The following is a 25,591-nucleotide window of genomic DNA, read 5'->3' as shown; positions in this document are numbered from 1 at the left end:
ACGTAAAATGTTGCAAAAATTAACATTGCAAACATACTTTTCTAAATAAAGCTCATCTCTATAGCACACGCCCGTGTAATGTTACGTCCCGAATTTTATTATACTCTCATTAAAACTACGACGTAACAACCCTGTTGAACAAACTAAACGGAATGTGTGCCAGATTGCGAAATAAACGCTTTAATACATTTAGGAGTTTGCTTCATAATTGAGAAATCGTTTAACTTTTTATTTTCCATTTATTTATTGACTATGCCTTATCGCTTCTGGGTCCTCGTGATCCCTCACGTTGGCATGGCAAGGACCTCGGGGAAACCCGCTCTGCCCGAACTTGAACTCCCAAACCTATTGGCGATGGTGACTTTACTGCATGCAGTATTAAAGATAAAATTGATGATGGATGAGTGAGTGAATGGCTAGCTGAATACATTACGAGAATGGCTTGAATTGATAAAGATGGAGATGGCATTGGGCAGCTTGCCATGGCTGATGTGTCCGTCCAGATTCAGGTATATCTTATCAGAGCCCATTATCGTATTTATAGTAGAATTTTCCTTTCCAAGTTCTTGCTTGGAGTTAGGCCTGGTCATTCCCAATTAGGCCTTGTTGATGGCACAGCGTATTTTCAGGGACGGGTAGATGTCTTGGACCGGTCTGTTTCTAATGTGGAATAATCATGGCCTTAAGGTTGGAATGCCATTAAATAATGCAATTGAAACTTTCAAATTCGTGTTTTGTGTCATCAAGTTTTGGTAACTACGATATAAATAAATAAATCTTTACTAATTATAAAGAGGAAAGATTTGTTTGTTTGTTTGTATTTAATAGGCTCCGAAACTACTGAACCGATTTGAAAGATTCTTTCACTGTTTAGAAGCTACACTATTCCTGAGTAGCATAGGCTACAATCTTTTTTGAAAAAATTAGGGATCCTTACTAAAACTCCAATAATGTAAACCAATGTGTAAAAAAATTACCTAAAATATTCTTTACATCGCGGGCCCTGCGGAAACTATTGATGATAGGATAAAATAATGTACTACGACTTTGTAGAACACATTATTATTTACAAAAAGTGTCGCGACAGTATATGTCTAACTACTTTATGCCGCAATAAGTGTTCTTTTATTGAAAAAATAAAACAACGTCAAACATCGTTGAAATTTTTGTTAAAGACCCGAGCAGAGCCGGACCGGGCTGCTTGTAAATAAATAAAGTCCAGTCACTATTACATCTGAGACCTTAAATGTTTATTTAATGCTCAAGACGAGTACTTCCCGTGTCTCCCGTCTGCCAGCCTCTGTCCGTCGCTGCTAATAGTATAGCACCCCAACATGAATAGCACACAAATGTTCTTCAAAAAATTCCCCAGGTGCTAATCTCAGTGAGGGTCGCTGCTATTCAAGTAGAGCTTTCCGTAACCCTTTTTTGTAGCACGTGATTTTTTATTCTTTTCTCGGACAGCGATAGTGACCGATACATCATTTTTTATATAATCGTAATGAAATATTAAACCTTTCTACACGATATTAAAACATTTACCATCTAAGTGTGACGATACAGAGAGTACTGAAATGGAACCTATCCGATGATTTGCAAGCTAAATTGTCCCGTAGAAATAAGGTGACACCCTACAAAACTTGCATACGCCCCATCATGACCTATGCAAGCGTAGTGTTCGCTCACGCGGCCCGTACTAACTTGAAACCCCTTCAAATAATACAATCCTGTTTTTGCAGTATAGCCGCCGGAGCCCCATGGTATGTCAGAAATGTGGACCTCCACGACGACATGAACCTAGAGTCCATCATTAAGTATCTACAGTCGGCATCATTTCGAGAAAGCGGCACGACACGAGAACTTTACTGGTGGTAGGACCTCTTGTGAGTCCGCGCGGGTGGGTACCACCACCCTGCCTATTTCTGCCGTGAAGCAGTAATGCGTTTCGGTTTGAAGGGTGGGGCAGCCGTTGTAACTATACTTGAGACCTTAGAACTTATATCTCAAGGTGGGTGGCGCATTTATGTTGTGAATGTCTATGGGCTCCAGTAACCACTTTACACCAGGTGGACTGAGAGCTCGTCCACACATCTAAGCAAAAAAAAAAATATCTTCGTGACCCCCGGAATGGTAAACAGTCGACGTCGTCCAAAACACGTTATTTCAGATCCTCCCGATCCGCTAATTGTGCTTTTAGGTACCCCAAGCACCGTTCATCGTTTTCATGGAACTAGTCGCTTGCGACGAAGGGCTCGGCGCGAGTAAATTAATCCACAGACACAGTCCACTGAGTTTCTCGCCGGATCTTCTCAGGTATAGTTCCTTAGACTGCCAACGAATAGGTAGGAAAAAAATGTATGTTGTGAAAGGCGATTGCTTTTTTTGTAAATATTTTTGTTATGTTCAAACCTTCTCGATACTGAACACAAGAGCTACATAATTTCAGCCAAAAACAAAGTGCAAATTATGAAAAGGTTTCTTAAATAAAACACGTCATTCATATTGTACTAACCATTTAATATTTAGGTACATAAAAGTTTTCGTATTTTAAGATTACAGCTACATTCTTGATGGTAAACTTACGTCTGAGAAATAGCAATTCTCGATATAACATGTACCATTTAATATAATTCTATAATACAAATAATTATTTAAATGTTCGATTATAGTCCAGATGTAATTAGAAACATTAAAAAATAATAATTTCCACGGATCGAGACTGTCTCTATTAAAAACATCAGAGGTTTTTTCGCAAATTTATTTCTTTCGACCAAGCGTATTTGGATGGTCTTTTATGGTAATAGCTAGACAGCCTTAACTGTAATTCACATTAATTGTAATTTATCAACGATACATTTAACAAAAACAACGGAAATTTAAATTAAGATTTCTTTTGAAGATAATAAGTTCAATGAACGATGTTTATAATTTTTGGGATTTAACTGGCAAAGGGGTCTTCTCCTATTTAATTTATAGTTCACACTTACAATATACTTCCAGCCTTACACAGAGATTGGATAGAAGTTAACACCTTGGCTGCGGCGAGTAAAATCATAAGCCTTAATCTGTTGCGGTGGCGGGTTGAAATGCACCTCCTAAGATATTTCGGCCAGTGCATTGCAGGTCTTTTTCGACCCAACAGCACTAAGGTAGATTATAATGCTACAACATAGCGAAAACATACTGTATACAGTTTATAGTTGTCGTTGTCGAATTCTTAAAAACACCTCGATCCGCATCAGCGAGAGGGACGTAGCTTCGTCCGCACCATCAGGTCAATGTTTGCCGGTTCCGCAGCGAAGGTGTTAAATAACCATTATAATTTAAACTTGTTTTATAATTGACGAACATTGAAATTTGTAGAGTAATATAGTCTGAATATATATATTATAGTAATTTAACAAGTATTATCGTAATAGAAAAACTCTATATATATAACGTCACGTGTGTGTTTTGTTTGTTTACGTCATCAATGATTAAGAATTATTTGGGGGATTTTTTGATTTAAATCGTTTCTAGGAAATACTCGTCGTTTGTGTTCTGCGACCGTCGGTAGTTGTCCATCTGTGGGCAAAACAAATATTAATATACTCGTACTAATGTCGACAATGTTCACTATTTTTTAAATTGCTTAGATTCGGTAGGCAGCGGCTTGGCTCTGCCCCTGGCATTGCTGAAGTCCATGGGCGACGGTAACCACTCACCATCAGGTGGGCCGTATGTTCGTCTGCCTACAAGGGCAATTAAAAAAAAAATAGATGGGTGGACGAGCTCACAGCCCATTGGGAGTTATGTGGTTACCGGAGCACATAGACATCTACAACGTAAATGCGCTACCCACCTTGAGATATAAGTTCTAACTTCTCAGTATAGTTACAACGGCTGCCCCACCCTTCAAACCGAAACGCATTACTGCTTCACGGCAGCAATAGGCGGGGTGGTGGTACCTACCGTGCGGACGCTCAAGAGGTCCTACCACCGGTAGTACAACTTTATTTAAACTACTTTTACGGATTAACTTCGGGTATTTTTTTAATACGGTTTTATATGATACGATACGATAAATTTTAAGTATTCCAAAAATATCGGATATAATAAAAAAGACTAGAAAAAACAGACAAAAATACAAAATGAACAGCGTGAAACGAACGCGTCGAAGATACTGCGTTCGAATAATGGCATAGATTTTTCAAGTTAATAAATATCAAATATCCATCAAAAACAAAGCAGTTCTTATATTATTTAATCACATAGTCATGAAGCAAAGTTAGCCAGACTAATTATATCTTCGCACCTTCGTCGAGATGCAAACTGTTGAATAATGCAAGACTCATGTATGCTTCTAACTTCAAACTCTATACCTGTACTGATGTGACGTCACTTAATAATAATTGTCTCTTAATAAAGAACCATTATATTATTTAACTGAGACTTTAATAACTGAGATCAAATTACGCATATGGTCATTAAGCCCTAATTTACAATTACATGTGTTATGGGTACCAGAGACTAATAAACATACTTATATATGTCTAAATATATACATAAATAGATAGTAAATATACAGACAAAGAGCAAACAAATCTGTTCATCACACGAATGCTTGCCCGACGTGGGAATCGAACCCACGACCCTTGGCGCAACAGTCAGACCCGCTAACTACTGCACTAACTAATACCAAATCAATCAGTCAGAATTTAATAAAAGATATAATATATTTTGAAGACAAACAGATCAGTGTTTTCGGTTCGAATGTAAAGGCGACATATCGCCCTATAGCCCCAATTAGGATCATTGACACAGCGGTATAATGCTCTGTCGAAAAAATACAATAATATAGTGTATTCTCCAAACCATCAACAACAACCAACAACAAACAAACAATATATACCACCATCATGCCTATTTTAGCCGCGTATAAGCCCTACGCTTCATTTGGGGCATCAAGAAGCCGTAATAAATCACAATTGAAATTTCCATATCAAGTACCAAGGATTAACACTATTCTCAACATACCTTAAAACCGATACAGAATTCAGAGGCCGGTATAGAGGATGCTATGTGGATGACGAAAAAGTCACAGTAGTGGTAATAGCTAGAGGTAACTGATTTAACCTTCCCATATATTTGAATTTGAAGCATCAAGCAACCGCTATTAATCACAACTGAAGTTTCCATGGCAAGTTCCAAGGAGTAGTACTATTCACAGAATACCTTAAAGTCGATACAGACCTAAGAGGCCGTCGTGGAGGATGCTATGTGGATGACGAAAAAGTCACAGTAGTGGTAATAACTAGAGGTAACTGATTTAACATTCCCAAATATTTGAATTTGAAGCATCAAGCAACCGCTATTAATCACAACTGAAGTTTCCATGGCAAGTTCCAAGGAGTAGCACTATTCACAGCATACCTTAAAACCGATACAGAATTCAGAGGCCGGTATAGAGGATGCTATGTGAATGACGAAAAAGTCACAGTGGTGGTAATAGCTAGAGGTAACTGATTTAACCTTCCCATATATTTGAATTTAAAGCATCAAGCAACCGCTTCACAACTGTGACAATGTTCACAAATCACAACTGAAGTTTCGATGGTAAGTTCCAAGGATTAACACTATTCTCAACATACCTTAAAACTAACACAGAATTCAGAGGCCAGGTTTTTTTTTTTATTATTATTTTTTTATTGCCCTTGTAGGCAGACGAGCATACGGTGAGTGGTTACCGTCGCCCATGGACTTCAGCAATGCCAGGGGCAGAGCCAGGCCGCTGCCTACCGCTTAATACTCTCAAAGTTAAGTGTTAAGTGGTTACTGGAGCCCATAGACATCTACAACGTAGACGCGCCACCCACCTTGAGATACAAGTTCTAAAGTCTCAGTATAGTTACAAAGGCTGCCCCACCCTTCAAACCGAAACGCATTACTGCTTCACGGCAGAAATAGGCAGGGCGGTGGTGCCTATCCGCACGGACTCACAAGTGGTCCTACCACCAGTAAAGGATGCTATATGAATGACGAAGAAGTAGTGATAATAGCTGGAGGTAACTTATACATATAACATTCCAATATATTTGTATTTTGGTCTTTCATATAAAAGCTTAACAATATTTACAATAACAAAGCAACGAGCAAGTTTGTTTTACATTTCTTTTGAATATCGTTTATGTTGTGTACATACAAACTTACCCAATGTTTGAAGATATTCCTAAGCTTGTACTTCATCACGTCTCTGGCAGCGGCGTCATGGTCGTACACACCTGAACAACAATAAAATTCTAGCCTTAAAAATTCAAAAGAACTTAACAGATTTACATTAATTATTTGTGGTACCATGGCCAAATTTCCAAGGGACCTTATCGTGTGATTTCACTATAGCTTCATACTAAGGCTGATGGAAATTTTCCTTGATAATCATTCTTTCATTTTGTTTCAATGGATACAGAATCTCTTGGCCACCTAGTGTTAAGTGGTTACCGAAGCCCTTAGACATCAAGAACGTAAATGCCACCATCCATCTTGAAACATGAGTTCCACTCAAATTATGGGACTTAGACGCGCAATTACTGAAGCTAGTGAATGATTTGTAACGATAATATCTTGAACATGACCCTATTGAATTATCTGATGGTTTTTTGTGAAGCGACTACTAGAGCTGGACGTCATTGGGTACCACAACATGAACGATTCTAGCTGATAGCTTTAAGACATGAAGGAGCAATTTCGCTTGCGTTTTAAAGAGCACCTCTTAGACCGAAGCGCGAGGTCACTCCGCTACGGGAAAGTGTAGAAAAACCGATAATGGAACCAAGTAATATAGGCTTTCCAGGTAACTTGTTATCATTAGTAAAACTCTTTTCTGTAATGTTTTTAGAACTTTAAGCATATTTAAGAAGAGTTTTCTCGGTAACGCGCTGGGACCGTAAAATTATTAAAAGCTGTATTTGACGACTTCTAATTATTATTCTTTCTTTAAATTTAGAGATTAACTAAATTAAAAAACGCAATTAAAGTAAGTAGAGCACTGAAGTGGAGATGAAGAGGACATACCTATATGTATCTTAAGAGAGAAATACGAAGAATGGCCCAAAATAATTACAGAACGTACACACGGGACGGCTTTAGAAAAAAAAAGGACAGCAACCAAAACGTTAGGGAGATGATATAAAGAGTATAGCCGGTCCCACATTGAAGTCGGATAGCCAAAAATAGAGAATATTGGAAACTAGCTTTTGCCACGTGAAATAGTTACTTTGGCATAACGCTAAATTTTACCCTAAACAAACTTTAACCGTTTCCACAGCGCACGCAGTGGAGGTTCTCAAGAGGGATTAAAACCCCGATTTTTGATTCTTTATTGGTGCTCTGCTTGTATTGGTCTTAGCGTGATGTTAAATATGGGCTATCTAACACTGAAAGAATTTTTCAAATCGGACGAGTAGTTCCTGAGATTAGCGCGTTCAAATAAACAAACTCTTCAGCTTTATAATATTAAAGTATAGATCTTTAAAACAGGCCTTTGTTAAGAGACAAGCTCATTCGAAAAACAAAGCAGTGAACGGCGAACGTAATACTTAATTATACGCTAGATTTAAATTTAAGGTATTACATACTAAGTAAAACATATTGTTGAGCAAAAACCAGTAATAAAGGCTCATTCATTATTAATCCTTTCTTATCCGAACCTCCATCCCTAATAGGAATGATGTCGTCGCCAGGCTGCAGCACGTTGTAGCTGGAATGAGGGTACCCTGGGTGAGGAGGAGTCTCCTCTTGACCGAGCTGGTGACGCACCATCATATCCTGATTCGCCATCTAAACAGAGTCAAACGTAATGATACCTATATGAAAACGACAGTTAATTTGCTACAAATATAATTAATTAATCTGGTTAAAATTTAAATTTTATACTAGCTGACCCGGCAGACTTCGTGGTGCCTCAATCGATAAATAAAAGACACATCAAGGGGATACATCAAAGGAAAAACAAAATTGTTTGTTTTTATATAATTCCGAGCTTTTTTTATATTTTCTTACCTTTTAAACCTTCTGCGGACTTCCACGAATAATTCAAGACCAAAATTAGCCAAATCGGTCCAGCCGTTCTCGAGTTTTAGCGAGACTAACGAACAACAATTCATTTTTATATATAGAGATAGAAGATAAATAATAAACAAATTTCCTAATGTCAATAAACAAACAGACCTTTTTCATTATATTTCCTTATAGAAACGCTTATTTAAAGTTAACATTTACGAATATAGCAGCATCGCCTTATTATATTAATTATTATATTTAAAGAATATTTGTATATGTGCGTATGCGGAATGCAAAACTGCTTATGTTTGGATATTTATTCAAATATGTACCACGCTTATCAAAGACACGATCAATAGACTGGTAAATAAATAAATTATATTTACTTTTTTCTAATCTGCTTAGTTACTTAGATTAGATTTAGTTATTAGTTAGAGGCTATACAATTTATAGTTAACTTTAGGTGACGTACAATAAAACTGTTATGAGTAATAAAGAATATACAGAAACCTTAACGAAATAACATAGTTAGTTACACAGCTTTGAGATATATAGTTATACATATGTTAGTGTTAAAAGTTCAATTAAAATATACCCTTTTTTCGTTAACTCCAGGAATCAAAACTATCTGACTATGTAGGGCTGTTTTCTCAACTAGTCTAACGCATTATGAAATGTCTCATATAATTAGGGGCGAGTTCCCCTACAAGGGTTCCAGTTCAAGCCGAGTAATTCATACATTACATGTAGTTTATTTACGTCATAACACCCCTAAGTTTCCATTAAGGACTTTGTTTAATTTAAAGTAAGAAGTTTCTTTAAAGTTTGTTTTTTATATGAGTGGACGAGCTCACAGCCCACCTGGTGTTAAGTGGTTACAGGAGCCCATAGACATCTACAACGTAAATGCGCCACCCACCTTGAGATATAAGTTCTAAGGTCTCAATTATAGTTACAACGGCTGCCCCACCCTTCAAACCGAAACGCATTACTGCTTCACGGCAGAAATAGGCAGGGTGGTGGTACCTACCCGTGCGGACTCACAAGAGGTCCTACCACCAGTAATTACGCAAATTATAATTTTGCGGGTTTCATTTTTATTACACGATGTTATTCCTGCACCGTGGAAATCAAACAATTACGATAGTTAGGTATAGGATGGTTATATGAAAATTCGAATGTTTTATGATTATCTATAATTTATCTAATAAGCTATTTGTCTGAGCTATGCTGAAATTGGCTATTGTGGCCTTAAATACAGCCACTACCGTTATTGACATGAATTGCCGTCAATCTGTCAATCGTGACTGAATCTTTCAGGTCCATCACCGTCAGACTTTTTTAAACTCAAGCTCGTGTTAGTACCACAAGTGTGCATTAACACAGAGATTTGACAAATTTTATTGAACATTTTATCTTCCAGATTGTTCTAATTTTCATTTGCTGCAAAATTAAAGTCGACTACCAATTCTCAAAATAAAACTATATAATTGAAACCGAGCGAATCAGATCTTGACTTTTGTTGTTTTTTCAAATTAATCTATCTATATATCTTTCAGCCCGCCGACGTCCGCTACTGAACCTAAGCCCCTTTCCATGGTAATTCATAAAAATATACGCATAGTTTTATCATTTGCTATTTCATATTCCAGAGTTTTGTCGGCACGATACGAATTTCTTATCATATCTATTCCAACCATCACCTTTATTTGCAAGCAATCAGTTTGTTTACTATATCAACGCCATTGGAATGTACTTAATTTGCTTGATTAAGATAACGGGACGTCAAGACATAAACCTTTTCTCGTATTGTTCATTCTCTTTATATTTAAATGCTTTATTTTTTTATGGGTATTGTGGGTGAGTCACATGTATTGTATGGTATAAGTAGTTATAAATCTTTTATGAATAGATATGAGTTAGAAGGGTTATTTTGATAATATCCTGAAAAGCACCCCACGCTTTTTTTACAATAAAAATTTTTTTTCTTACACTATTTTTAATTCAAATTTATTAAAATTTATTTTCTATTTTTTGTATGATTTTAAATTTTAGATTTTAGATTTTAAAAAAATTTAAAAGCGTATTTTGTTAGTTTTTTTACACTATTATTTATTAATTATTGCTTTTTGTTTCGTGTACCGCTTGTGTTACTTAGACAATCTTGTTTACTTTCTCCTTCTTTGTATATTTTGTGTTCGTCTTAAATAAAACCTTTCTTTGTGTCCTTTTGTGTTTGCAAAGACATCATAATATAACGAAAGACGACTAAAGGTATCAAAGTAGAGGGCGACTTAAAAATACTTGGATGGATTGTGTGGAAAAGGATATGTGATGAAGGGAGTGAGTGCAGAGATGATGTGTCATGCTGCGCCGGCCCCACGTTGTGGGATGAAGAAAAGAAAAATGAGACAATATTTTTCTTATCAAATTTCATAGCATACTTTTTCTTATCAAAATTTCCTAAATACAAACCAGACATTACAATTTAGGTATATTGTTGTAGGTAATTTTTTCAATGCGTGGAATTTAAAGGATGAAAAACACTTGATTTTTTAAATTTAATTAATGATTTTGTTACACTAATTTAATATTTGTTTATTATTTTCATCTTTTTACCGTTTGAACTTATTTATACAGTCTTAAGGACTCAAGGATGCTCAAGGGTGGTAAAATTAAGTTTTTTAAGAACACTTACATCCATCGGTGCAGGTTCGCCTGATCTCTTTCCATGCCCGCCGAAGCAGGAGTGCCCAAATGCTGAACAGCCTCCTGCAACAAATATATCCCGTCAAAGATCGCTGATACCTTAATGATATGCATTATGATATGCATGCTGACACTGAAATGGCAGTAAACTGATGTTTAATTTAATATTTAGATGAGACGCAAAAAATCCATCCTTCCCATCTCCGACAAAGGTATCTAGCAAAAAATATTCATTAAATTTTAAATTGTTATACGACAATATAGTGTTTTTATATCTTACACCGTGTTTACAGAGATATTTTTTTTTACTATTCTGTCAACCCACAGACATCCACTGCTGGACATAGGTCTTCCCCAAGCCTCGCCACAAATGTAGATATGATGAAGCGATAATTCTGAAAACTCATTTGTGAAAATTTGATTGTCCCCGAAAATAAAAACTGTATTAGGGAACAACAACAAATTGCTTTATCCTCTGGCCCTAACGTAACCAGTGTGTATTAAATCCTTCGTGCATTAGAATAGAATAATAATTTATTATCCCCATATACACACGGGAGCGAACTGTGTTCAATTTTGTTGATCGTCCCGCAACGACTTTGTGGAGTTTTGTGCAAATGTTTCGGGTTGTAGATTGACTTGACTTTGTATTTTGTAAACGAAGTTTAACGGGATTTAATAAAAAAAGTCATTTTATTGCTTTCAATGGATTTCGCTTGATATATTAACTTAAATCTCTGATATCATTGATGGAAGGGTTAGCCCTTCCAAAAACTAAAAAAATAAAAAATTGTGAACTTGTTTTTTTTCCCTTTTTTATTGCTTACATGGGTGTACGACTCACGGCCCACCTGGTGTTAAGTGGTTACCGGAGCCCATAGACATCTACAACGTAAATGCCGCCACCCACCTTGAGATAAGAGTTCTAAGGTCTCAGTATAGTAGTTACAACGGCTGCCCTTCAAACCAAAACGCATTACAGCTTCACGACAGAAATAAATAGGCGGGGTGGTGGTACCTACCCGTGCGGACTCACAAGAGGTCCTACCACCAGAATAGACAACACATTTTGGTACTGCCAAGCGTGTAATACGGTTTGAAGGCTGATATATCCATTAAAAGATAAAATTGTGCCTTAGCTCTCGTATGATGCGTGTGAATGTCGATGTGAGTAGATATGTTTCATATAGACTGTAAAACTCTTGGATCAAATCAAACTGGCCAGCAAAGCGGGCGGGATTTGAATAGTTGAACGATAAAGTCAAATTATCTTTTTATGTTCAAATCACTTTTTATTTTGCCTATCTATTGCTAGTTACCTCGAGCGGTTATGCTAGCTTCACCGAACGTATAGGCGAGCACATGGGTTTCAGTCAGTTACATACTTTCCTAACATCTGCCCTACCAAGAACAGTAGTGAAACTTTGCTAACATCTGCCCTACCAAGAACAGTGCTTCACTGAATCCACCACCGGATCGGAATCAAGACCCACTGAGAAGATCCGCCGGAAACTCTGCGGGTTGAATGAAGTTACCTATGATATCGTGGGTGCGTGGGTGTGAGTGCGTGTTATCCGCATTGAGACTTCGAACCCACTTCTCGAGGTCGATTATCTCATTCGCGTTGTAACACTCTTAACATTAGCTGATGTATGACCCATTAAGTGTTTAACTAGCCAACCAGTTCACTGAACCAGTCTTACATGACGTACCCTTCCTCGCATTCAACGAGTTCAAACAGAATGGTGACCGGTGCTTGGACTACCTAAAATCTCCGAGAGTGGATCAGGACGATTCGATATAACGTGTGATCATTCACGTGGCGCACGCTAATATAAACACCACAAATCTTTACCAAAGAATAACAGTAACCGCAAAAGGGTTCATTGTCTGCTTGAAAAAACAGGCGATTTTGCGAAAATTAAAATTTCTTCGAATTAGAAAAATATATATTAGTGTTACGCGCTGGGGTTCAACACTGAACAAACACTTTAAAACACTCAACAAACACTTTAAAACTCTCAATTCACTTGTTCCGCTTCGCTTCAGGTGATCCGTTCGCTGTTTCGCTTCGAGTAATTCCGACTACTGACTGACTGCGTGCCATCCCTGCAACGCTTTTATAGCCGATACCATATCCCTAGAAATATCGAGAATATTCCATACATTTCTAGTATTGTGTTTCCGCTATCTGACAATAGATGGCGTTGTACTACTCGAGCGTTCTAGGTGCTATTAGATCCTTCGATATTCGTTCGACTATTCGGCGATAGATGGCGTTACTCTTACCGGCGTAACATAAGCATGGCAATGACGTACATCCAATTATAGTTCGAGTTCATTCAAAATCGATAAAGTATAAATTCCATTGAATATAAATATTGGAGCACTTTTGTTCGAAGCCGTGTCAAGGTTTGCAATTGTTCATTTATGATTCATGCTTATTATTTAATGCGTATACATAACTATATTACCTATGTTTTCAGTGACTTGAAAAAAAATTATATGCAACTTATCAAAAACTAATAATATTATCTCTCTGGTCACGATAAGTCCGTTTATGGTTAAGGACAAGAGGATTTTTTTATTCCAATGATTTGGAATTTTGGAAAATTTATACAATACTTTACTTTGGTATAACATTATGAGAGGAGTAGTGAATGCATTAGTAGCAAATCTGTTACCACTAATGATATAGTCATCATATCGACAGGTTAAAAGTTATTTGTCTTAAACGACGTTTTTCCAACTTTACAGGAGAGTCATTGAAAATGTTAAATTTGGTAATAATTTATGACAAATAAAAAACTTCTTCAGCTATTTCTCAGCTAGGTCTCTGATGCGTGTGCAAATTTTCAAATGAATCGGTGAAGTCAATGAGAATGACTTTCTAACTTTCCATTAGACGAACTAGCCCATTGATGAAACTCCTGAGTTTCTCGCCAGATCCTCTTAGCGGGTAGCATTATTTAATTGTTGCATATGAAGCAGGCGAGCTCGCGATCCTTAAACATCCAAAATACCTAATACCCCCCTTAATTCTATACGCCGAAGAATGGCGATACGCAGCCATTAACAGATAACTCCGGTCATCGTTCTCGTCGAACCCGTCACTTGCGACGAAGGGCTCGGCGAGTAAATTAACCCACAGACACAGCCCAATGAGTTTCTCGCCGGATCTTCTCAGCGGGTCACGTTTCCGATCCGGAGGTAGATTCTGCGAAGCACATCTCTTACTAGGGTTCGTGTTAGCAACGTCATCAGGTTTGAGCCCCGTGAGCTCGCCTGCTAGCCCAGTGATGCTGACATGGTCTCTCTAGACCATTTTATTTATTTATTTTTATTGCTCAGATGCGTGGACGACCTCACAGTCCACCTGGTGTTAAGTGGTTACTGGAGTCTACAGAGATCTACAACGTAAATGCGCCACCCACCTTGAGATATAAGTTCTAATGTCTCAGTATAGGAAGTATTAGAGGAAATAAAAACACACACACACAATATCGAAGTCGCAATTAAAGTCCGCAGCGCCTATTACCAATCTTTCTCTAACTCTCTAGCTCAAAAGGAAAGATTATAAATCATGTACGACATAAGCAATCTAAACAAACAGTGCAACCACATAGGATTACCCCTAACGAACCTCAAATCCATCTATACACGACTGCTCATCCGCGCGGACGTTGGAGAAACATGAAATAATGAAAGAATCCGAACCTTTGTATTTTTAGTTTTCCATAATCCAAAGTTCTTTTTATGTGCAACAAACCACAATGTTTGCGTAGTGGAGTCAAAAAATAAAACGGATTACTAATGATAAATAATTGGTGCAACTAAATAAATAAATAAATAACTACTTAATATTGCATCTGATAAAGCAAATGCTGCTTGTAAATGTAAAACGTAATGATTTTATATATTAATTGCGGCAGGTTTTATATACTCGTATATCGAGGGGTGGAACGTTGTTTAAGAGACATTTCGCTTAAAACACAACATTAATCTTTTTAATTAAAGTTGCGTTTTATTTTGGTACTAGCAGACCCGACAGACTTCGTAGTGCCTCAATTGATAAATCAAATACCTAAACTTTTGTATAAAATAAACTGAAAACAAACAAAAGGAATCCGTCCGACGGAGGATACATCAAAGGAAAAACAAAATTGTTTGTTTTTATATAATTCCGATCATTTTCATATTTTCTCACCTTTTAAACCTTCTATGGACTTCCACAAGTAATTTAAGACCAAAATTAGTCAATTCGGTCCAGACGTTCTCGAGTTTTAGCGAGACTAACGAACAGCAATTTATGAAAACAATCCGTACGATTGGCAGTGAAAAATTTTCCCATAGAAAGAGTGCGTGCTTCTATTGAAAACTGGCCTCAACGTTTAAAGGACTGTATTGCAGCCAATGGAGACCACTTCGAATAAGCTATTTATACTTTAAATTGTTTTATATTTATGTATTAAACTAACACACTGTAAAAGTAATAAATGTTAATTGCAATAGTTTTTTTTTTTTTTAATTGTAACAGTATTTATGGCCAGACTAAGTAGATTACAGTTCGATGTTTTTAATTGAACTTCAATTAAGTTTACTCCGTTCAAATAGCTAAAGAAGTTTTTTTAGCATGATATTTTTCCAAATTTCAAACTTTAAATGTCTCTCCGGTAAATTTGCAAAAATGTCGCTTACCTAGCGTTTTATCTCTCGATATAGATATTATAGTCTTCTATACTAATATTATAAAAAGGAAAGATTTGTTTGTTTGTGTGTATTGAATAGGCTCCGAAACTAATGAACCGATTTGAAAAATTCTTTCACTGTTTGGAAGCTAGACTATCCCCGTGTGACATAGAGTATTCTTTTTTTTTTATAGTTATCCTTGCTAAAACTCCAATAATGTAACCCACGATTATTCAAAAATATCTTTATAATTTGGTTTTTTAGTAAGCCGACGCAAATAGAAGGGTTGATGTGTGTGTATTATTTATAAAATTTAAATACGTGAAGCAAAAACTTTGTATCCCTTTTTACGAAAATTGCGCGGACGGAGGAATATGAAATTTTCCACACTTATAGAGAATATAGAGAAGAAGTACGCAATGCTAATATTTTTTTAAAATAATGCATAAAAGATACATTAAATCAATAAAGAAAACATTACACACACTACATACCATGTATTTGACGCACACACGCATCCATACTATTTATTGTCAAACTTTTGTTCTTGACGTCTGTTGTCAAATTGAGAATAGATTAAATATTGTTTGTCTTTGTTAATATTTTTTATAGTTTAGTCTTGGCGAAATTAGTGATTATAGAAGTATAAAATACAATCATAATAAATAGTGTACAAACTTACAATTCCAATTAATTATAGTCGAATTTCGACTACTGCGGGACCTCTAGTGATTGTTAATTTGGATTTTTTTTATTAAAGACCCAAGCGAAGCTGAAGCGGTCCGCTAGTAATCTGATAAACTCAGATATTTCGATGTACTCATTATAACTCCGTACCGAACTCATTGAATTAAGAACCAAAGTTACATACGCCGTGTTCTATCTCCATCTCTGGGTTCACGGAATTTTTCCTCTCATCGTTCGAGTCTTTGTTGTGAGAATCCTGTGTACTTGTATCAGTTTATGACACTTATCTCACGTAAACTCATGAGAGATCAGAACAGAATTACGATTTCATTGTTTTGGAGTTAGTTTTACGATACTTATCGTTCAATAGTAAGCCAAGGTCTGCCCAAAGTTGATACATTGCGAGTGACAATCGAAATGAATAAAAAATTGGGTACGTCCACTTATTTTTTCTTTTTTTTTATTGCTTAGATGTGTGGACGAGATCACAGCCCACCTGGTGTTAAGAGGTTACTGGAGCCCATAGACATCTACAACGTAAACGCGCCACACACCTTGAGATATAGTTCTAAGGGTCTCAGTATAGTCACAACGGCTGCCCCACCCTTTTAACCGAAACGCATTACTGCTTCACGGCAGAAATAGGCGGGGCGGTGGGACCTACCCGTGCGGACTCACAAGAGGTCCTACCACCAGTAATTACGCAAATTATAATTTTGCGGGTTTGATTTTTATTGCACGGTGTTAACTTAACAAGAAAGCGTCCATTGCGTGCATAGTTCACGGGCGCTTCCCACTTTAGTTAATTCTCAAAAACTTTAAGACTCTCTTTAACAGAACAAGGATTGCTCCAAATATTATTGACTCCGAAATTGACGTAATAGTTAACCACTACTTAATAGATTTTTTTATATTCAAAGCGATATCTGAGGGTATGTAGTTTGGAAAGTATTCCCTGAAACAGATTAATAGAATAGTACAAAGCACTAGTTACAGGAAACAGTGGCTATAGTAGGCATATTTTTTTTACCCTTTCCGTACCTATTCGCTGGTAGCTTTTCTTTTGCTCAGGAGGAAATCGCCAGTCCTCCGTCATTGCGGGCGGGGCATGTCGGAGTCGAAACAACTAAAAACCTCGTATCGCTCAACAACCCACGTCCGAACCTCGCATGAGACAGAACTCATGAAAAAGCAAAGGGGGAGAAGTGAAACGCTTAGTGCGGAGCACATCTCTCCCATCACCCTCCCCTCGCTAAGTAGCCTAAGAGGCTATTCCAGCTAAGCCCGGACGGGTAGGTGAACTCACGGACTCAACCTCAGAGAATTTGCTAACACTAGCCCTAGCAAGAGCAGTGCTTCGCTGAATCTACCACCGGATCGGAATCGCGGTATCGCAAGCATATGTATTTACATACACTGCGCGCCCTCTCGGCGTGGGGATATCGTGAGAAAACTCGAACCCCGATCCCGAAAAAAAAGGTGCAGCAATGGAAATATAACATATCATAAATAACGTTCAAACGATACCAGTCAGTCGCTAATTTTATCCAATCTGACATTTTTAACAAATACAAATATCGAACCACATAACACCCACTGATTGATCGCAAACTTTTATCGAGCTTATTTGTTACGTTTCATTTTCGTAAATTAAGTTTGTTTTTAAGCCAGAGCTTTTAAATTTCGTTCAGTTCGTTCGAAAATTATTTATCGACCGCAAGAGCTATTGTCGGGAGCTTTCATAAAGAATTTTGTTTAATCTATTTTAACAAAGTTATTTTTAATTCATCCTAAAAATAACAATCAAAATGCGCTAAAAAGACAGTACGTCAAAAAAATCCTATAAGATCCAAGCCGAATGCAGACAGACTTGAAAACAGTGAATTCTTTTCACCCATTCAATGTGTTATTCATAATTATCCAGGAGTGAAAGGTTAATTGGTATAAGCGACATTTATCTTTTTAAAGGTCCGTTTTATTTGTAATTAGCATCAGCAGTTCGATGTTTTTAATTGATCTTCAATTAAGTTTAAATTCCATTCAAAAAGCTGAAGTTTTTTTGTTATAATATTTTTTCCAAATTTTAAACATTAAATGGCTCTCCTGCTGGTAGGACCTCTTGTGAGTCCGCACGGGTGGGTGCCACCACCCCGCCTATTTCTGCCCTGAAGCAGTAATGCGTTTCGGCTAGAAGGATGGGGCAGCCGTTGTAACTATACTGAGACCTTAGAACTTATATCTCAAGGTGGGTGGCGCATTTACGTTATAGATGTCTATGGGCTCCAGTAACCACTTAACACCAGGTGGGCTGTGAACTCGTCCACCCATCAAAGCAATAAAAAATAAATTAAAAAATAACCCACCCTGAGATATAAGTTCTAAGGTCTCAGTATAGTTAATTTTGTACTTTTATGTTACTTTTGATGTAATATAAATAAAGTTGTGAAAGGAACAAAAACTAAGAGCGGAAGTAATAAATAGCGATCAAATAAAGCAGACACGTGAAAACAGCTACAACGTTATAACGTTATAACATAGGCCAATTTGCTTAGTAGGAACGTCACAAAACTTTTCGCATTTGTTCATCTTAAACGTTAAAACAACAATCGGCTTGCCAAGTTGTAACTTAAACAATATGGTTGAAGTTAAGTTATGGATAGCGGGTATTGGTTGTGGAATCGACCGAACCTTGTTTATTTTGTTAGTCGCTTTGGCTGGTCTCGAATTCGGTGTGTTTTATGTAACTATGCTACTTACTACAACATTAACTATTATTTTGATCTAACATAATATGTTTTTGGTGCCGAAAGTCGTTGTTAAACCAAAACTAAGATTCAGAACTGAGAGAACAGTTACTGGAGCCCATAGACATGTACAACGTAAATGCGCCACCCACCTTGAGATATAAGTTCTAAAGTCTCAGTATAGTTAGTATAGCCGTACCATCCGCCTATGGAATGAGCTCCCCTCCACGGTGTTTCCCGAGCGCTATGACATGTCCTTCTTCAAACGAGGCTTGTGGAGAGTATTAAGCGGTAGGCAGCGGCTTGGCTCTGCCGTTGGCATTGCTGAAGTCCATGGGCGACGGTAACCACTCACCATCAGGTAGGCCGTATGCTCGTCTGCCTACAAAGGCAATAAAAAAATAAAAAATAAAAAAAAAAGTTACAACGACTGCCCCACCTTTCAAACCGAAACGCATTACTGCTTCACGGCAGAAATAGGCAGGGTGGTGGTACCTACCTGTGCGGACTCACCAGAGGTCCTACCACCAGTAATGTCGAGAAATATTAATCAAATATTCTTGAAAGTGGGTCAAAAATGATGTGAGGCTACTTTTCTCTGAGATGAATAGAAAAGGGGAATTGGACATCACCCTGCTCACTAATTTGTTCCCTACCATCTCTTAACCATTCGTCAGCAACAAATCCTGACCTTAATTTTTAACTGTCTCCTCTTTCTTATCCTCGATTCCTATCCCGAGTCCTGGTCTACTGTTATACCTATTATTTGAAACCGTCACCATTTCAAAGGTCAACTCTTACTCCAACATATCGGAGATTTGAATTTAATTTTCCCAGGTGAGATTGTGAAACATATCGTAACATATCGCAAACAAATTTTTTTTCTAAAATTTCTCCTCCGATAATTTTCTATGCATTAGACCTTTATAGCCACAAATGAAAACGCGTCGATCAGTAAGGCGATTCTGATATTCAAGATGCGATGTGAGACCGAGTGGAACACATACAAATGCTCAATTTTCGGACCTTCATTCATCGGTCATTGTTTGGGATTTTCGTTTAAAACCCAAAAACGTGGATTCCGGAGTCATTCGACGTGGAACGAATAAATGGAAATATTTAACAATCAAACCAATATATATCCAGATATCTCGGATGGAAGTTTAGGGTAATGTTTTGCAACAAATTACAACTCGTTTCGATTGCTTTAACCCGACAGTCATGTTGTTTTAAGTAGTGTTTATTATGAACTACTTAGACAACGAATCAACATAAGAATAAAATAAATACAACACATACGTTATTAGTCGTCGTCGTGGCCTAAAGGATAAGACGTCCGGTGCATTAGTATCGAGCGATGCAACGGTGTTCGAATTCCGCAGGCGGGTACCAATTTTTCTAATGAAATAACATCGTGTAATAAAAATCAAACCCGCAAAAATTATAATTTGCGTAATTACTGGTCTTAGGACCTCTTGTGAGTCCGCACGGGTAGGTACCAACACCAAATCAAATCAAATCAAATCAAAAAAGTTTTATTTAACATAAATGAAAGTACATACTTGTTGAACGTCAAAAGAACTACCGCCAATTCACAAGAATTAGCCTCCGTCCTGAGAATAATTGGCAAGAAACTCAGCGGGCATGTCTTTTTTTTTTTTTGAAATATTAGATTTTTTATTTTATTTTAAAAATTAGTTTTTTTTAAATATTCATTCACCCTGCCTATTTCTGCCATGAAGCAGTAATGCGTTTCGGCTTGTAGGGTGGGGCAGCCGCTGTAGATGTCTATGCGCTCCAGTAACTACTTAACAACAGGTGGGCTGTGAGCTCGTCCACCAATCTAAGCAATAAATTAAAAAAATATTATACCATTCAATGAAATTTATGTATATACATAAATTTTTAAAAATTAACATATCGGCTCATTCTGCGACATGTTTATAAGTATATAAGTAGATATTCAAGAAATAAAATATATAGTTTAAAATGGTTGCATTACCAATGATGCATCATCATAGTTATAAGTTAGAAGTGTAATACTCACGTTTAGCACTCACTCCTTGTGACATCATCAGCAAGGCTGCGATGGACACCGCTAAGTAGATCTGAGCCATTGTTGAAACTGCAATAAAACGAATGTATTAATTTTTTCATACCATTCATATTTTTAAGTACGTGGTACTGAAATTAAACTAGTGACAACAGTTCGCTTCTTTTTCCGCTGCAATCAGCAAAGGAGTTTCAGCCCGCTTAAAGTTTAGACGTCACCGAAGCCAATGGACATGACAATGTCCCTGGGACGCTTCGTAAGAGGCGAAAGTCATATTCTCGTTAATATTGCGTAATATAATTTTTTTCAGGAGGAATTCGCCGGACTTCCGCCCTCCACTGGGGATGGAGGGCGAAGCATGTCAGAGTGGAACTGACCAAAACCTCCTGTCGCTCAACAACCAACGTCCGAACCTCGCATGAGACAGAACTCATGAAGAAGCAAAGGGGGGAAAGTGAAGCGTTTAGTGCGGAGCACATCTCTCCCATCACCCTCCCCCTCGGGACGCCAGACTGGCGGTCGTCGGCGCCACGACCACCACAGTTTTCTGTCTGACGTATATTTCGGAGCAGAGAAAGAGGGGATGGTGATTTTTTTTATAACGTTGATGGCGCCCTTGTCTACTTTTTTATTGCCTAGATGGGTGGGCGAGCTCACAGCCCACCTGGTGTTAAGTGGTTACCGGAGCCCATAGACATCTACAACGTAAATGCCACCCCTCACCATGAGATATAAGTTCTAAGGTCGCAGTATAGTACAACGGCTGCTCCACCATTCAAACCGAAACGCATTACTACTTCACGGCAGAAATAGGCAGGGTGGTGGTACCTACCCGTGCGGACTCACAAGAGGTCCTACCACAAGTACGTTTTGCGTAATTACTGGTGGTAGGACCTGTTGTGAGTCCGGGCGGGTAGGTACCACCGCCCTGCCTATTTCTGCCGTGAAGCAGTAGTGCGTTTCGGTTTGAAGGGTGGGGCAGCCGTTGTAACTATACTGAGACCTTACAACTTATATCTCAAGATGGGTGGCGCATTTACGTTGTAGATGTCTATGGGCTCCAGTAACCACTTAACATCAGGTGGGCTGTGAGCTCGACCACCCATCTAAGCAATAAAAAAAAAAAAAAAAGTTATTACGCAAATTATAATTTTGTGAGTTTGATTTTTATTACACGATGTTATTTCTTCACCGTGGAAGTCAATCGTGAACATTTGTTAAGTACGTATTCCATTAGAAAAATTGGTACCCGCCTGCTGGATTCGAACACCGTTCCATTGCTAGATTCGAATGCACTGGACGTCTTATCCTTTAGGCCACGACGACCTCGACAATGGAAGATAAGGAGGTTCGCCGCATATAAACCGGTCATTACAGCCTTTGGGTATCTGATCGGTTAAAACTGCGCCACGCTAATTTTATACACTCCTTACTACTCTCCTCGCCTTTTATCCGTGCAAAATCTTAAAGAATATTATGTATTTTAAGCACTAGTAAAACAAAAGAAAAAAATCGGTCTCCTTATAAAAACACAAATAAATACTACAATATGAACATTACTGTGAATGGCTTTGATAAAATCCGCCGAAAATACCTCAATTATAATCGAAGGGAAACAACACTTGTATTGGCTCTCCGACATCAAAGCCCAAAAATATTTATTATTAAAAGAAACATTCGTTTTCCTTTGAATTAAAGAATTTTTTATTTATATATATTTAATTGACGTCTGGAGATTAAAATACTGTAGTAACGGCTGTATTTATATAAATTTAGTAACTTTACTACTTTTACTGGTGGTAGGATGACTTGTGTGTCCGCACGGGTAGGTACCACTATCCTGCTTATTTCTGCCGTGAAACAGTAATGCGTTTCGGATTGAAAGGCGGAGCAACCGTTTTACTGTTAAAAGTGAGACCTGATATAATGATAAAATGGAAATAATATAACCAAAAACGGACGAAGCCAGAGAAACACAGTAAAAGTATAAGTCTGGCTTTTGAACAAAGAAACAATAAAAGCGGTCGATCGTAAAACTCATTCCAAATCCGGATGCAGCATGATAAGAAGACTTGCAGCTCTGACCCCGAATAATGCGGGATAAAGACGATAAGAAGAACATCTATTTATATAAGCACGTGATTCTAGTTCCTACAACAACAACAAAAAAGATGTGTGGTGTCGTGAGACACCGGGTAAGAAGGAATTCCTTATTATAAAAATATTAATTTTAAGTTCTATTCGAGGTATAAAGAAAATAAAAATGAAGGTTTTGCAACAACCCACAGTCATTCGGTGACGTGCGAACTTATTGTGGTACACTTCATTCACAGTTGTTTGCATAATTATGAGTTAGTGTATTGCGCAAACGAACGCTCTGAGATCGTGGTCAATGAATGATAAAAAAATATGTTATTTTTTGTACGTTATTACAAAGTTAAGTCGTACACTGAGTGCATTAGTAATAAAAATCTTACGTTACGGACGTTTTTTCCCGGTTAGGGTATACGGAACTTCTTTCCAAAAAAAATTAAATTCACAGTTCTGACTAAATTATTCCTTAACTGAGCATACTATGTAATTCAGGAGAACTTAATTCTAAGCTAAAACTGTTACAATGTGGACTTGGGAATCAGTATCTGTCTTTAGCGAACACGACCAGCGTCGGGCGACTAAATACATTCAGTTCAATGTAATCAGTGCGTCCCTACCGGGGAAGCAACTTCGTTAGCCTCACTCGAGCGTCCGGACCGGAGGTAACATAACTGACCAGATAAACTTGATCCGTACAGGAAAATTTCTTGTGTTTCTATTGTAATTTTACATTCTTTCGTACTAAAAACGAGTTTTAGGCCAATGTTGCTTCAGCTCCGAGAGAAATTCAGAATTGTTTGTTTTTATTTTTAAGCTATTGCATAGCTTTTATCGCGGACCTTGAGCACGGCGACCGAATCATGAAATTCCGTAACGAAAAAACCTGACACCCCTCACTCCGCCTACCATGTAGCTCGCGTTCAACACATTCACACGTTGCGCTTGTGTAGTATTTGTGAATAAGCGCGTGGCGTGACGTCACACTGCATGCGCATCATGAAAAGTCTGCCCATTTCTCTCTAGCATATGAGTGTGAAGGGGACAGTTAAGGTTTTGCTTTTATTCATGTTTAATATAGCGTGGTCTTGTTTTATTATTGTTTTAATATTAAATTATCATTGTCTAATTATAATTGCATAAGTTGATAAAAAATGCTTTGCAATAGCTTTACCGCGGCAGTTCACGAGTACCACACGTTTTTATTTTTATTTTACAGCACTTGCGAGGAAATCTTTTTTATTGTATGCCCATATGGTTGACAATTCATGAAATAAATAGCGTATTCATTCTAAATTGATGTCTGATCAATTGAATATCGAACCTGCATACTTTGGTGGTTAAAGACAAAGATAGATAGATTCACTAACAACCCAATATGGTGTGATTTGGTCATGAAATATGATGAAACATGACTGATAAAAACAAACAAATTATTATTACAATATTAATCTGAATTAGATTTGATTTATCGTGTCAGTTTTGTCGCCAAGTACTTTGTCGTACGCTTTGATCTCATCTAACAAGATCAACAGAGATAATCGTACATCTTTTGAACTCATCTGCTCATTACTTTTTCAATAGCAATTCATATGATTATAAAGAATATATTAGTCGACTTTATCAAACGGTTAGGTTAGCGTTACACTTGAGAGTTCAATCTACGCTGGTACTTCTAAAGTTCACCGACAACAATCGAATTTGTGGTTCACCGTGTTTGCACGGAGAGTTTGCGTGTCAGTCGATTGATAAAACTATTTCCGACTGTTACTAGTTATCCCCTTTTTTTTAGAAATATTCATCCTTAAAATTAGAGAATTCAAGGCGTGAGACATCTTAATTATCTTGGAGTTTTGTTATAAAATATTTATGCACATTATTATTGTATAACACACTGTTATATTTATATACATTATTTTGCTGCTATGAACAATATTAGTAGAGAAAATACGTTATTAATTTATAATCTACGATCTGTATTGATTACTGCCTTGTCCGTGCATTAATTTTTACTTCACAACGAAGTTCTCTGAAAAATTTTAAAGAGAGGAAAATATGCAATTTTAATAGTCAATTTCGAAGTGCCAATAAACAGATTCTATAAGCTAATTATATTATATTATTATAATAAAATTAAAGAAAAACACACAGACCAGTTTATATTCAGTGATTTTGAAAAAGCAGACGAACAATGGTCAAGTAGGTATTTTTTTAAGGAAACAAGTTCCTTGCAACGAGTCCTTAATTTTTACTATTTACAAGATTTTGTGTTCGACTAATAATAATTTAATCGTAATTCAAAAACACGACTCTTGAATATTTAGATTAAGTTTATTAAGTTTTGTCTTGTCTTTTATCATTAAATTTTCTGTAAAGATGAGGAAAACTATTTCTAATTATATTTTCTTCATTATTTACTAAGTTTACTTTCAAATTTTGTTTTGCCAACAGAGGAGAAGAAAGTACATTACTGTTTTTTTTTTCCTAAATAAAACGATTTATAGAATACTTATATATATAATATCTGCCAGAACCGTAACACAGTATTTATAAACCAATCCCTTCAATAAAAAAATTCTTC

General features: G+C 37.0%; 1 protein-coding gene across 2 annotated transcripts in view; it reads right to left on the bottom strand.

Moving 5' to 3' along the window:
* Nucleotides 1-2,496: 2,496 nt before the first annotated feature.
* CCM (CCHamide) overlaps nt 2,497-25,591 on the bottom strand; it is a 34,846-nt gene continuing 11,751 nt past the window's right edge. The window contains exons 3-7 of one of the 2 annotated variants that reach the window (XM_062668871.1): nt 20,914-20,991; nt 10,736-10,809; nt 7,686-7,815; nt 6,190-6,260; nt 2,497-3,564 (exon numbers count right to left, since the gene is read on the bottom strand). In XM_062668871.1, the coding sequence (XP_062524855.1) occupies nt 3,505-3,564; nt 6,190-6,260; nt 7,686-7,815; nt 10,736-10,809; nt 20,914-20,983 (405 nt within the window). In that variant the 5' untranslated portion in view covers nt 20,984-20,991 and the 3' untranslated portion in view covers nt 2,497-3,504. 2 annotated transcript variants of the gene reach the window in all.

Source organism: Bombyx mori, chromosome 6, assembly GCF_030269925.1.
Source record: "Bombyx mori chromosome 6, ASM3026992v2".
Lineage (NCBI taxonomy): Eukaryota > Metazoa > Arthropoda > Insecta > Lepidoptera > Bombycidae > Bombyx > Bombyx mori.
The sequence above is the reverse complement of the archived record's forward strand: the minus strand, read 5'-3'. Positions and strand labels throughout refer to the sequence as shown.